General features: G+C 44.6%; 1 protein-coding gene across 1 annotated transcript in view; it reads left to right on the forward strand.

The window, feature by feature from the left end:
* The window catches only part of ARID3A (AT-rich interaction domain 3A), a gene marked incomplete at its 5' end in the record, with an annotated part of 82,713 nt that overhangs the window by 62,257 nt on the left and 7,379 nt on the right, over positions 1-13,077 (forward strand). Inside the window, one exon of the mRNA XM_044685335.1 lies at positions 12,419-12,602. Coding sequence (XP_044541270.1) covers positions 12,419-12,602 — 184 coding nt within the window. The remainder of the gene's footprint in view (positions 1-12,418; positions 12,603-13,077) is intronic.

Consider the following 13,077-nt stretch of genomic DNA (forward strand, 5'->3'; position numbering starts at 1 on the left):
GGAAGGAAGGAAGGAAGGAAGGAAGGAAGGAAGGAAGGAAGGAAGGAAGGAAGGAAGGAAGGAAGGAAGGAAGGAAGGAAGGAAAAAGGAAAGAGCATTCATTCCCTGTATTTGTATCTACTTATCTGTGTATAGAAGAAAGAAGGAAAGAAAGAACATCCTGTTCCTTATATTTGTATCTGCTTATCTGTTTTCATATTGTTATGGTCCTCTCTCCCTCAAATGAAATACAAGCTTATTGAGGGTAGAAATGGTTCCTTTTTTCCCAGTTTCCCTAGGACCTAGCACACTATTCTGTTAACCTGAATTGAATGGAAAGGGGCATTGGGGTTTCTGGGGCTAGATCCTTCTTCCTCCCTCTCTCCCTAATCCCCCTTAGTCCTGGATTTGAAAACAGAAGACTTGGCTTCTTGATATCTCTGGGGTCTCAATTTGTTGTTGTTACTTGGTCATTTTCAGTCGTGTCAGACTCTTCCTGACCCCATTTGGAGTTTTCTTGGCAGAGACACTAGAGTGGTTTGCCATTTCCTTCTTCAGCTCATTTGACATATAAGGAAACTGAGGCACAGGGGATTGTGCAGCTTGCTCAAAGTCATACAGCAAGTGAGGGTCTGAGATCAGATTTGAATTCCAGAAGATGAATCTTCCTGACTCCAGGCCTGGTGCTTTATCCACTGTGCCAGCTAACTGCCTCAGTTTACCCAAGGAAGGGTTTGGATTAGGTGATCTCTGTGGTCCATTCCAGATCTCATCCTAGGATCCTCCAAGACCCAGCTCATGTGCTTCCTTTTCCTCATTGGGGCTTCTTGCAGTCTAGAGACTCTCTGTATCCCTCATTTGTCCCTTATCTCCTTTTGCCTTGTTCAAAGGACATTTGTGTCCTTGCCTTATCTGAATTGAAAAGGGCTATCTGTTTGTGAGAGCACTACTGTCATCTGGTAACTTATCCAAGAAGAGGCTGGGAAACAGCCAGGAGGGTTAGGCTGGCTCCCAGTGTGCAAGAAGAATCTGAGAACTAGAAAGCCCTTCTGAGACCACTCATTCAGCCCCTACAATGTCCCTAAGAAGCGGCCATCCAGCCTCTGCTTGGAGACCTCCAGAGGGAGGAGAAGAGGAATCCACTACTGTCTGAGGCTTTTGTGTATTCTAAGTGTTAGGAAATATCTCTGTACCTTGGACTTAGTCACTTCTGGGCCCCTTCCTCCTCGTTCCCCCTGATTGTTGCCTTCTGAAACCAAGGGGGCAACAAGACAGATCCCTCTTCCTTCCCTAAGACTTGAAGACCATCACACCCTGCCTAGATCATCTCTTCCCGACACTAGACATCTCCAGGGCCTTCAGTCAATTCTACTATGGCAGGGTCTCCAGTCTTCTCATCATCTTCTTCCTCCTCTGATTGCATTCCAGTTTGTCAAGGACAGCTTAGATGGGTCAGTGGAGAGAATGTTGGGCTTAGAATGGAAGACCTGAAATCAAATGCAGCCTTAGACACTTACTGGCTGGCTTTGTGACCCTGGGCAAGCCACTTAACTCTGTTTGCCTTAGTTTCTTCCTTGTAAAATAAAGATAGTAATATGAGGATCAAATGAGGTTATATTTATATATATAAATATATATATATATACTTATATATATATCAGGCACAATGCCTGATAGGTGTCATATAAATGTCAGCTATTATTATTTTTGTTGTCATTATTAAAATATAGTATATAGAAGTAAACCCAATAGTTCAGTGCAGAGGGCAGTGAGACCAGCATCTCCCATGTTCTAGAAGCTGTGCCTCTCAGAGTAATTTAATATCAATTTACCTTTGTGCGGTTACCATATAACATTCATATTGCTAAATTTGTAGTCCTCTAAGACTCTTGTATCTTTTTCTTTTCTCTCCTCTCCTCTCTTTTCCCATAACTCTTATCTGCTATCTTAGAATCAATACTAAGATTACTAATAAAAAAATTAAAACTCTAAAAAATGAGATTTTTTTAAAAGAAAGATTACGTATAAGATACTGTAAAAGGGGACTGTCATATTCTTCAATCAAAATGTAATAAATAAAAAGATTAACAATAAAAAATTAAAACTTAGAATCAATACTAAACATTGGCTCCTTTTCTTTTCCTTTTTTCCTTTTCTATCATTCTTACTTGTTGTCTTAGAATCAATACTAAATATTGGTTCCTTTTCTTTTCCTTTTTCTATAATTCTTAGAATCAATAATAAATATTGGTTCCTAGGCAGCAGAGTGGTAAGGGCTAGGCAGTTGGGAATAAGTGACTTGCCCAGGGTTCCACAGCTAGCAAGTGCCTAAGACTACATTTGAACCCAAGACCTTCTGCCTCCAGGCCTGGCTCTCTCTATTCATGGAGCCACTTAGTTGTCCATTGGATCTTTTTCACATGGCCTGCTGTCTAGCCACATCTACAATACTGTGTAGTTGATGTTTTGTAGCCTTGTGGTAGCCACTTGTCTTGACCACTTGCATTCTGGGTCCGCCTGGATCTTTTCTCGATCAAGTGTTTCCCTCTTGTTCTGAAGGATGTGGGAATACGAGGGGCAGAGATAAAGTGGAAGGAGTCAGACCTACTTTTAGACAACCCCATCGATGCTACTACTTTGTCAGAGGCCCTGGGCAAGTCATTTCTCTTTGGATCTCAGTTTCTTCATCTGTAAAATGAGGGCAGGCCCCAAATGTAACAGAAAACCAGGGAATATCAGAATTACAAGGGAGTTGGGACTGTCAGATCAAATCTCCAACTGAAAAGGAGCATTAATCCAGTCTAACACCTTCCTTTTACAAATAAGGTAAATGAACCGATGGAAAGAGACTTGGCTACGGTCACACAACTTGGTCACCGAAGAGCCAAGATTAGGATCCAGGTGGCCCATCTCCAAGGCAGCACCGTCTAAGCCCAGTGCCACCGGTTTTCAGGGGGCAGGTGTCTCTTCCTAGGGGGATGGGGTGGGGGATGGGGTGTTATTAGATTTTAGATTTTAAGGATGTTTCATCCACAGAGCCAGACCCCTGCATCTCCTTGACAACCAGCCTCCCTCCCCCCACCCCCACTTCGTTCCTTATCTGGGATGGGTTTGCAGGCTGCTGGGGATGAATGGAGCTCTCTGTAAGCAGGCCCTCCCTACCACTCTCCCCATGAATAGGCCTTCTCCTCCTGCTCTGGGTTATTCTATAAACATCCTTTTCCCCAGCCCTATCCCTTACACAAAGCCTGGAGCCCGGCACAGCCCAGCTTGGGGGGGTGGGGGGCACAGCCAAGGCTTTGGTCTGAGGGGATAGGGCAGGGGAAAGGGTAATAGACAAAATTTCCGGGTGGGCTTTTCCAACAAAAGGGCCTTCAACTCAGATTCCTGGCAGGGGGTTGCAAGGAAGAAGGGATGTTTCCGCTTTGTGGGAGTGGGCCCTGTTGGGGCCTAGTCTTTGGGTGGTTCGGCCCCTTCCTCCCCCCTCCCCCCAAGGCAGGCTGGATGGAGGCTATTCTCTGTCCTCCCTCCTCCTAGCTGCCTTTCCAAGTCCCTTCTTTCCTTTCTTTTTTCTCTCTCTCCTATTTCTCCCTTCTTCTGTTCTATCTTCCTTCCTTCTTGTCCTCTTGTCTCTTTTCACAATAAGCAATACCATTTTCTCTTTTCTCTCTCTCCCTCCCTCCCTTCCTCCTTTCCTCCCTTTCTCTGTCTCTGTCTGTCTGTCTGTCTCTCCTCCATCCCTCCCTGCCTCTGCCTCTTTTCTCTCTTTGCTCATATGTTGTCGTCACCCCCTAGTCACACACACCTCATCTCTCTTTCTTTGTCTTTCTCAGTGAACAGGATCTCTTCCCCTACTTTCTTTTTCTCTTTATCCTCATTCTCGGTCTCACTCATTTTTCTCTTCCCTTCCTGTCTTCTTTCCTTTTCCCCTCCCTCTCCTTTTCCTTCTCTCTATCTCTTTCTCAATAAACATGAGCTCTCTCTGGCCTTTTATGAGTGAAGAGGCCAATTACCAGGGCCCCAGAAGGTTGATTGCATTGTTGTCTATACTCTGTCCTCACATCTGTTAAATAAGTGCTCCTGCTGCTGACTTGTGCCTTTAAAGCAAGGCCCCATGTTTAATTCTTTGCATTAATTAATTGCATTAATTCCTGCCTCACAAAAGCTTGGCACAGAACTAACCACAGATCCCAGCTCCCTAGTAACCAGGGCATTGCCCTTCTTCACTCTGAGAATTCAGGCTCAGTTCGAAGTTGGAGGAAGCACTCAGAACCTGAATGTCATTTCTCTGGGCTTGGCCTCTCTGAATTTGGTGGTAGGGCCTTTCCCCATGCCTTGATCCTAGGAAGAGAGATTTAAAACTTAGAAGAGACCTCAAAGTCCAACTAGGCCACCTCTCTAAGTTTACAGATAAAAGAAATTGAGGTTTCTAACAATTAAGTGACTTGTCCAAGGTCACACAAGGCATATAAATATCAGAGGTGATCTGAACCCAGCTTCTCTGACTAGAGAGAATTCCAGAGCTCCCTGAACTAGTTTGGGAACTGGGCAAGAGAAGCACTGATTTGGTGCTTAAAAACAAGCCAGACTTCTTCCCCTCCTGGACCCCCAGGAGCCTAGACTCTGGAAGGAGGTAAAGGAAATAAGGAGATTCTTAGAAAAAAATCTCAGATCCCCATACTGGAGGTAGAAGTGATGGTGTCTGAAAATAGACCTCGATATCTCTTCCTGCCTCTCCCTCCATTCATCTACGGCATCTCTCCCTTTAGCTCTCTTTGTTGCTTCTCACTGGTTTTCAGTCCCTGTTAATTGCTTTGTCCAAGTCTCTCCCTATTGACCTCTTCCCCTTTTCCTCTGGATTTTTTTTTCTGTTTCAGATTCAGCTTTCCTTAACTAGTTCAGATGTAATGGCAGCAACATAAGGAACCTCATACTTTTGGAGCTGCCCACACCCCTCCCAGCCTGCCCCAATAATTCTTCCTGGCCGCCTCTGTCCTTTGAATTCAGGGTTTGCAAGGTCAGAGTTGGCCCTGTGCCACAGTTACGTGTTAACAGGGACCAGGGCAAACTCCGTGTTTGCTCTGGGAATGGAGCTGCCAACCTATCAAGGCCCTCACACTTCCTGTCTGGGTCCTCCAGTGGACTTTGGCTAAGGTTTGTTGTCCGGCCCCTCATCAGGGTTCCCCTCAGGTTGTGCAACTCCTCAGCATTGTGCAAATCCACGCCTAATCTGTGTGCGTGTGTGCATGCATGGGCAATGGGGAAGAGATTCCTACACTGGGAAGGAGGTTGCATGGGATTGTTCCTAAAGCCCCTTCCTTTAAAAAAAAATGATTTATTTTTAACCCTTACCTTCCATCTAGGAATCAATTCTGTGTCAATATTGGTTCCAAGACAGAAAAGTGGTAAGGGCTAGGCAATGGGGGTGAAGTGACTTGCCAGGATCACATGTCTAGGATGTGTCTGGGGCCAGTTTTGAACCCGGGACCTTCCATCTCTAAGCCCAGTTCTCAATCCATTGAACCACCTACCTGCCCCTCTAAAGCCCCCTCTATCGCTGAGATTCTAGACACCTGAGAGTGTAATGCTTCTGTAATTCACAAGATTAGAAGATTTCAAACTTTTAGGCCCCCATGAATCTTGGATATTAAGTTTCTGAGATTCTAGATTCAGAAATTCAAGATCCTTAGGTTCTGAGAGTCTAAAATTCTAGGATCTTTTTTTTTTAACTTTTTAAAGTTTATTTATTTAGTTAATCAATTTAGAATATTTTTCCATGGTTACATGAATCATGTTCTTTCCTTCCCCTCCTCCCACCTCTCTCCTGTAGTCAATGAGCAATTCCACTGGGTTTTACATGCGTCATTGATCAAGACCTTAAAATTCTAGGATCTTAACAAAAGCAACATCAAAGAAGTATGCCAGGATTCTAGGGTTCTTACATGCTGCGTTGCTGGCATTCCAATATTTAAGCTCTTGAGATTCTGAGATTATCATTTTGTTTTTCTGAGATGGTGGCCATCCGTATCAGCTATCTAGTGAAGTTCTTCAGCAAACATTTATTAGGCTCCTACATCTTGCAAGGCACTAGATTTGTGGGACAGCTAGGTGGCTTGGTGGATTGAGAGCTAAACCTAAAGGTGAGAAGTCCTGGGTTCAAATGTGGCCTCAGACTTGGACAAGTCATTTAATCCCAGTTGCCTCGCCCTTAGCACTCTTCTTTAAATTAAAAAAAAAAAAAAAAGACATTAGGCTGGTCTCTGAGTTAAAAAAAAGATAAGCCAAATAGCTATACTTGTTCTAAGGGAGTTTTCATTATACTTTGGGTTATGGCATGTATCCAAGTACCCAGGTAAGTAAATCCATGACCCCAGACCTACTACTCTATCCACTGTGCTACCTAGCTGCCCAGACTTATTTCTTCTAAATCCGGTGCTATCCCCTGGGTCTCCTAACTGTGGTTTAATAGCAGTCTCTTTCCTCCCTTCATAAGCTCGGTCCTATAGTCAACCATTTCAGTGATAAATATTCCAGAACCTTTCAATCCCTTACTCTCGTGACTTCAGTCTGCTGTGGGCAGAGCGAACTTTACTGGCCTTGGAATCCAGCTGACCTAAAAGTCCAACCCCACATCAGTTACCTTCTAGCTATGTCCCTCTAGGTTAGGGGGTCATTGATAACCTTTGGCAGAGCTGTTTCAGTAGGGTAAGAGGGATAGAAAGAAGGAAGATAACAGGAATTTGAAACTTTGGCTCAGTGGAAAGAGTCCTGACTTCCAGAGTCAAAAGATCTGGGTTCAAATCCTCCCTCATGCATAGTTACTTGTATGAATTTGGGTAATTCTTTTTAAAAAATGTTTATTTTAATAACAAATTCCCATATAAGTTTTCTGAAGTTACATGATCCAAATTGTCTCTCTCCCTTCTTCCTCCCCACTCCCGGAGCTGCCAATCATTTCAAGTTGGGTTGTGCACGTATTATCACGCAATATTTCTATATTTCTATATTGTCCATTTTTATAAGTAAATAATCACATAAAACCAAAACCCAAATAAACCAGTGATAAATCCTATGTCTTCATCTGCATTCCAACTCCAACAGTTCTTTCTCTGGAGGTGGACGGCATTCTTTGTCATAAGTCCTCAGAATTGTCTTGTTCAGATTATTGTATTGCTGAGAGTAGCTAAGTCTGTCACTGGGTCATTCTCTTAACAAATCCACCCCCTCAGGCCTCAGCTTCCTATTTGTAAGATTGGTCAGAGTCAGTAGCCTCTCTCTACTAATGGCCTTAGATGAATCTATGAGTCTACAGTTCTAGATAGAGAGCTAGAAGGGACCTTAGATGCCATCAAGTCCAACCCCCCTCATTTTTACAGACAAGGAAACTAAGACACAAAGCGGTTAACCGAATTGCCCAGGATCACCTAATGATCAAGCGTCCAGGGTGAAATTTGAACCCAAGTTTTCCTGACCCCCAAGTCCAGTGCTTTTATCTTTTTTAAACCCTTGTTGTCTTGGGGGCAGCTCAGTAGCTCAGTGGATTGAGAGTCAGGCCTAGAGATGGGAGGTCCTAGGTTCAAATCTGGCCTCAGACACTTCCCAGCTGTGTGACCCTGGGCAAGTCACTTGACCCCCATTGCCCACCCTTACCACTCTTCCACCTAGAAGCCAATACACAGAAGTTAAGGGTTTTTTAAAAAAAAAAAAAAGACAATTGCTATAAACCCTTGTTGTCTTAATGTCAATTCTGTTGTGTTTTTTTTTAATCTTCTCTTTTGTCTTAGAATCAGTTCTGTGTATGGTTCCAAGGCAGAAGAGCTGCAAGATATAAGTTGTGGAAATTAAGTGACTTGCTCAGTGTCATATAACTATTAAGTGTCTAAGGTGAAATTTGAACCCAGATTTTCCTGACCCAAAGTCCAATGCTTTAATTTTTTTAAACCTTTATTGTCTTAATATAATTCTTTTTTTTAACCCTTACCTTCTATCATAGTATCAGTTTTTTTCATCTGTATCTTCTGTCTTAGAATCAATACTGTGTATTGGTTGCAAGGCAAAAGAGTGATAAGGGCTAGGCAGTGAGATAAGTGACTTGCCCAGGGTCACCCAACTTGGAAATGTCTGAGGCCAGATTTGAACTCAGGAATAGTCTTCCTGACTCTAGGTCCAGACATAGAAGGTACTTTAGAAGCTGTTGAATCCAACCCTCTCATTTTACAGATGAGGAAATTGAGGCACAGAGAGCTTAAACAAATTGTCTGAGGTCACACAAGCTACCTGATGCATCAAAGGTAGGACTTGAACTTAGCTCCTCTGACTGCAGAGTCAGGACTCTTTCCACTATGTCATATTGCTTCAAATTCCCATAACACACCTTCTGACCTCATCACCTTACTGTATCTACTGGGGCAGCTAGGTGCTCAGCCTAGAGTCAGGGAGACTCATCTTCCTGAGTTCAGATCTGACTTCAGACACTTCCTATCTGGGTGACCCTGGGCAAGTCACTTAATCCTGTTTGCCTCAGTTTCCTCATCTATAAAATAAACCAGAGAAAAAAATGGCAACCCACTCCAATATCTTGGTTAAGAAAACCCCAAATGGGGTCACAAAGAGTTGGACGCAACTGAACAACAACAAAAACTGACACTACCTTATCCAGAGTTTCAGTGATTTCCTAATTGAGGCCCAGAGAGCAGGAACAGTTGGGTGGAAGTTGCAAAGTGGCGAATTTCATCTCCATGTGGGGGGAAACTTCCTAATCATCAGCGGTGTTGAGAAATGTTATTGGGTACCTTCATCAGGTAGCAAGTTCCCCATCTCTGGAGGTCTTCAAGCAAAGGCCACTTGGTTTTTTTGGTTTTGTTTGGTTTTTTTAAACCCTTACCTTCCCCGCCTTGGACTCAATACTGTGTATTGGTTCTAAGGGAGAAGAGAGGTAAGGGCTAGGCAATGGGGGTTAAGTGACTTGCCCAGGGTCACACAGCTAGGAAGTGTCTGAGGGTAGATTTGAACCTAGGACCTCCTGTTTGTAGGCCTGACTCTTCATCCACTGAGCTACCCACCTGCCCCCACAGGCTACTTGTTAAGAACATTGTCAGGACAAACAGAGATGCCACACTTTTTCTTCAAGCAGCTACAAGATAGGACTGGTGTTCTTCCACTAAGATAAGATGAATCTAAGAATTTATATGCATCTTTAGGACTCATTTAGTTTTTCTTCTTTTAATAAAATTTACTAAAATAATAATAAAGAACATTGTCAGAAGCAACTAGGTGGCTCAGTGGATTGAGAGGCAGGCCTTGATTTAGGAGGTTTTGGGTTCAAATCTGGCCTCAGACACTTCCTGGCTGTGTGACCCTGGGCAAGTCACTTAAACCTCATTACCTATCCCTTACCACTCTTCAGACTTGGAACCAACACTCTATATTATATTCTTTTTTTTTTTTTACTTTTGTAATGATATTTTATTTTCTCAATTAAATGTAATAACAAATTTCCCCATAAGTTTTCTGAAGTTATATGATCCAAATTTTCTCCCTCCCTTCCCTTCCCTTTCCCTTCCCAGATCTGGCAAGCAATTCGATCTGGGTTATGCATGTCCCTACTAGATTCTAAGATAAAAGGTAAGAGTTTTTAAAGGGTAGGATATGGGCAGCCAGGGAGCACCAGGTCTGGAGTCAAGAGGACTTGGGTTCAAATGTAGCTTCAGACACTTCCTCACTGTGTGACCCTGGGCAAGTCACTTAACCCAAGCCCTTCAGCCTTGGAACAGATATTTAGTATCCATTCTTTTTTCCCCCATTTTTATTGTCATGCAAAACACTTCCATATTGGTCATTGCTGTAAGAGCACACTCACATATGACCAAAACCCCAAAATAAAACCAAAGATACACTGATGTGAAACTCCAACAGTTCTTTCTCTAGAAGTGGGGTTAGTCTCAGTATCAATTCTAAGACGTGAAGGTAAGGGTTTAAAAAAAAAAAAAGAATGTTGTCAAGGGAATTCTGCTCCGGTGGTCTCTGAAATCCTAGCTTAATTCCAGAGTGGGGTGCAGGGGGAGGGCCAGTGAGGTGATAAAGCAGGAGTCAGACTTCAGAGGTCTTTGAATACCAGACTAAGGAATTTGGAACTGCCCCTGCCCCTGGAGGGAGTGATTTCCCCTAACAGGTCATTTTTCCTTCTATTCACCCCAAGTGGAGTGCATGAAGAGAGGCAGGGCTTCTGGGAATATGGGGGAGAAGGTGGGAGCTCATCCCTGGGTCCTACCCTGGTCAGACCCCTCGTGGAGACTGGGTACCCCCCTGAGAAGCTGAAGAGTGTCCAGAGGCAGGTAGCCAAGGAGGCAAAGGGCCATGAATCAGTGGAAGGAGCTGATCATGTTTATCCCGGAGAGAAGGTTCCTGGAAGGGCTGTCATGTAGGGAAAGGATTAGTCTTGTTCTCTTTGGCCCCAGAGGGCAGAACCAGGATGGGAAGAGATCGTGAAAATGCCAATTACAGGCTGGCTGTCAGAAAAGACTTCTTAACCATCAGAGCTGTCCACAGGTGAAACGGGAAGCCTTGGAGGTGTCCAGGGTTGTCCTCATGTCAGGCGGGTAGAGTAGAGATCTGTCTGGGTAAGGGTCAGAGCAGCTGGTCCTTCCCACGTGGATATTCTGGGATTCTCCTCCTCGTTCTGAGCCAGGCGGTGCGGAAAGCTTTATTTTTTCAGGTCCCTCCTCTAAACGCCAGTGCCTTCTTTTTTTTTCTCAGAAGGAAGGTGTGTTGTGTTTGGGTTGGGATGGTGGTGACTGTGTCTGTGTAATTATCGGTTTATGACTTGAGTCTTGTTGAACTTGTCTGCAGCGAAGCTGGGGCAGGTGGACTACCAGGAATTTGTTCGTTCATCCATTTAGCAAACATTTATTGGGTATCTGCCACTGGGCTAGACATCATAGAGGCAGAAATCAACACAAAGCAGCCCTTGCCCTCTGTGAGTTTCCATTCTACAAGGGGAGCAAAACACAAACCCCAGTAAGTAAATTAAAGTCATTTGAAGGGACAGCTAAGTGCTTGGTGGATAGAGAGAGCCAGGCTAGGAGATGGGAGGGACCTGGGTTCAAATATGACTTCTGATACTTCCTTGCTCAGAAACCCTGGGAAAGTCACTTAACTCCAATTGCTTAAGCCCTCACTGCTCTTCTGCTGTGGAACCAATTCACAGTATTGATTCTAAAGGATTTTTTTTAAAAAGGCATCTCAAATTGTGTGACCCTGGGAAAGTCACTTAACCCCAATTGCTGAAGGCCTCACTATTCTTCTACTGTGGAACCAATTTAAGAGTATTGATTCTAAGGGATTAAAAAAAAAAGCATCCCAAACTGTGTGACCCTGGGCAAGTCAGTTAACCCCATTTGCCTCAGTTTCCTCATTCATAAAATGAGCCGAAGAAGGAAATGGCCCAGCACTCCAGTGTCTCTGCCAAGAAAACTCCCCGTGGGGTCAGGGAGAGTTAGGCGTGACCAACAACAACAAAGGATTCTTCAAGGTTGAGTGAAAAGAAATTGCTTTCCAGGAGTCAGGGAGTGCCTGAGCAAAGGCAGCAGATAAGGGTGTCCTATGTGGGGCCCAGCGAGCAGAAATGAGCACTGTGTGAAGGGGGAAATAATGTGAAATAAGGAGAAAAAAGAAATGAAATAAGAAGAAATGGGAAGGGAAATGGGAGCCAGCTTGGGGAGGGCTCTGCTGGGTAGCCAGTTGCCTTCTCCTGGTGGGATGGAGGTGATCCTGGGCTCCCTAAAGTTAATTAATACCCACAGAGCCATGCTAGAAGGGTTTTGAGTATAAGCCTGTTGACAGACTTGATTCTGTCATTCAAGGCCCCAGTCTTGGGTTATACATATATTACCACGTAGAACTTATTTCCATATTATTCATTTTCGTGTCATTTCTGCCTTTTAGAATTCCTGGCTTCTTTGGAAACTCAGCTCAAAAGCCACACGCTGCTTTTCCTGATCCTCCTTTATTTATTCCTTCTTAGAATCCATACTGCGTATTGGCTCCAAGGCAGTAGAGAGTGGTTATGTGTTAGGCAATGGGGGTTGAATGACTTGCCCAGGGTCACCCAGATAGGAAGTATGCGAGGTCAGATTTGAACCCAGGACTCCTGGGCCTGGTTCTATATCTATTGGGCTACCTAGCTGCCCCTTCCTGATCCTCCTTAATGCCAGGCCCTTCTCTCTGGGGAAGATTGTCTCCATTTTATCCTGTCCGTAAGAGTGTTTGAACGTATTTGTTTGTGGGGTGTCTCCCTGATTAGACCTCGAGCTCCTGGAGGGCAGGCTCTGAGACTTTGCCTTTCTTTGTACGCCCAGCACTCAGCACAGTACCCGGAATATAGCAGGTACGGAGTAAGTGTTTGTTGAATGACTGTCCTGGCCCATCTCTCCCCTGGCAGGGACCCCGGTGAATCGGATCCCCATCATGGCAAAGCAGGTCCTGGATTTGTACATGCTCTACGTGTTGGTGACCGAGAAGGGTGGCCTGGTAGAGGTGATCAACAAGAAACTCTGGAGGGAGATCACCAAGGGCCTCAACCTGCCCACCTCCATCACCAGTGCTGCCTTCACCCTGCGGACGCAGTAAGTCCCACTGGCCGGGGTGGAGTGGAGAGGGAACGTCAGGCTTGGAGTCAGGAGGCCTGTGTTCAGCTCCAGCTTCAGGTGTTTACCAGCCACGTGATCCTAGGCAAGTCACCTAACCTTTCTAGCTATGGGACCGTTAACTTGTCAGCCTCAGTTTCCCTGACTATAAAATGGGGGTCATAATAGCACCTCCCTCCCAGGGTGGTTGTAGAGTCAAATGAGATATTTGTAAAGCCTTTATGACACATAACAGGTGGTTAATAATACTAACCTTCTCCTCCCTCCCTCCCTTCTCTCCTTCCTTTCTCCCTCCCTCCCTCCCTCCCTCTCTTCCTTCCTTCCTTCCTTCCTTCTTTTCTTGCTCCCTTCCTTCCTCCCTCCCTCCTTTCCTTCCTCCCTCCCTCCTTTCCTTCCTTCCTTCCTTCCTTCCTTCCTTCCTTCCTTCCTTCCTTCCTTCCTTCCTTCCTTCCTT

Source organism: Gracilinanus agilis, chromosome 1 (genome assembly GCF_016433145.1).
Source record: "Gracilinanus agilis isolate LMUSP501 chromosome 1, AgileGrace, whole genome shotgun sequence".
NCBI lineage: Eukaryota > Metazoa > Chordata > Mammalia > Didelphimorphia > Didelphidae > Gracilinanus > Gracilinanus agilis.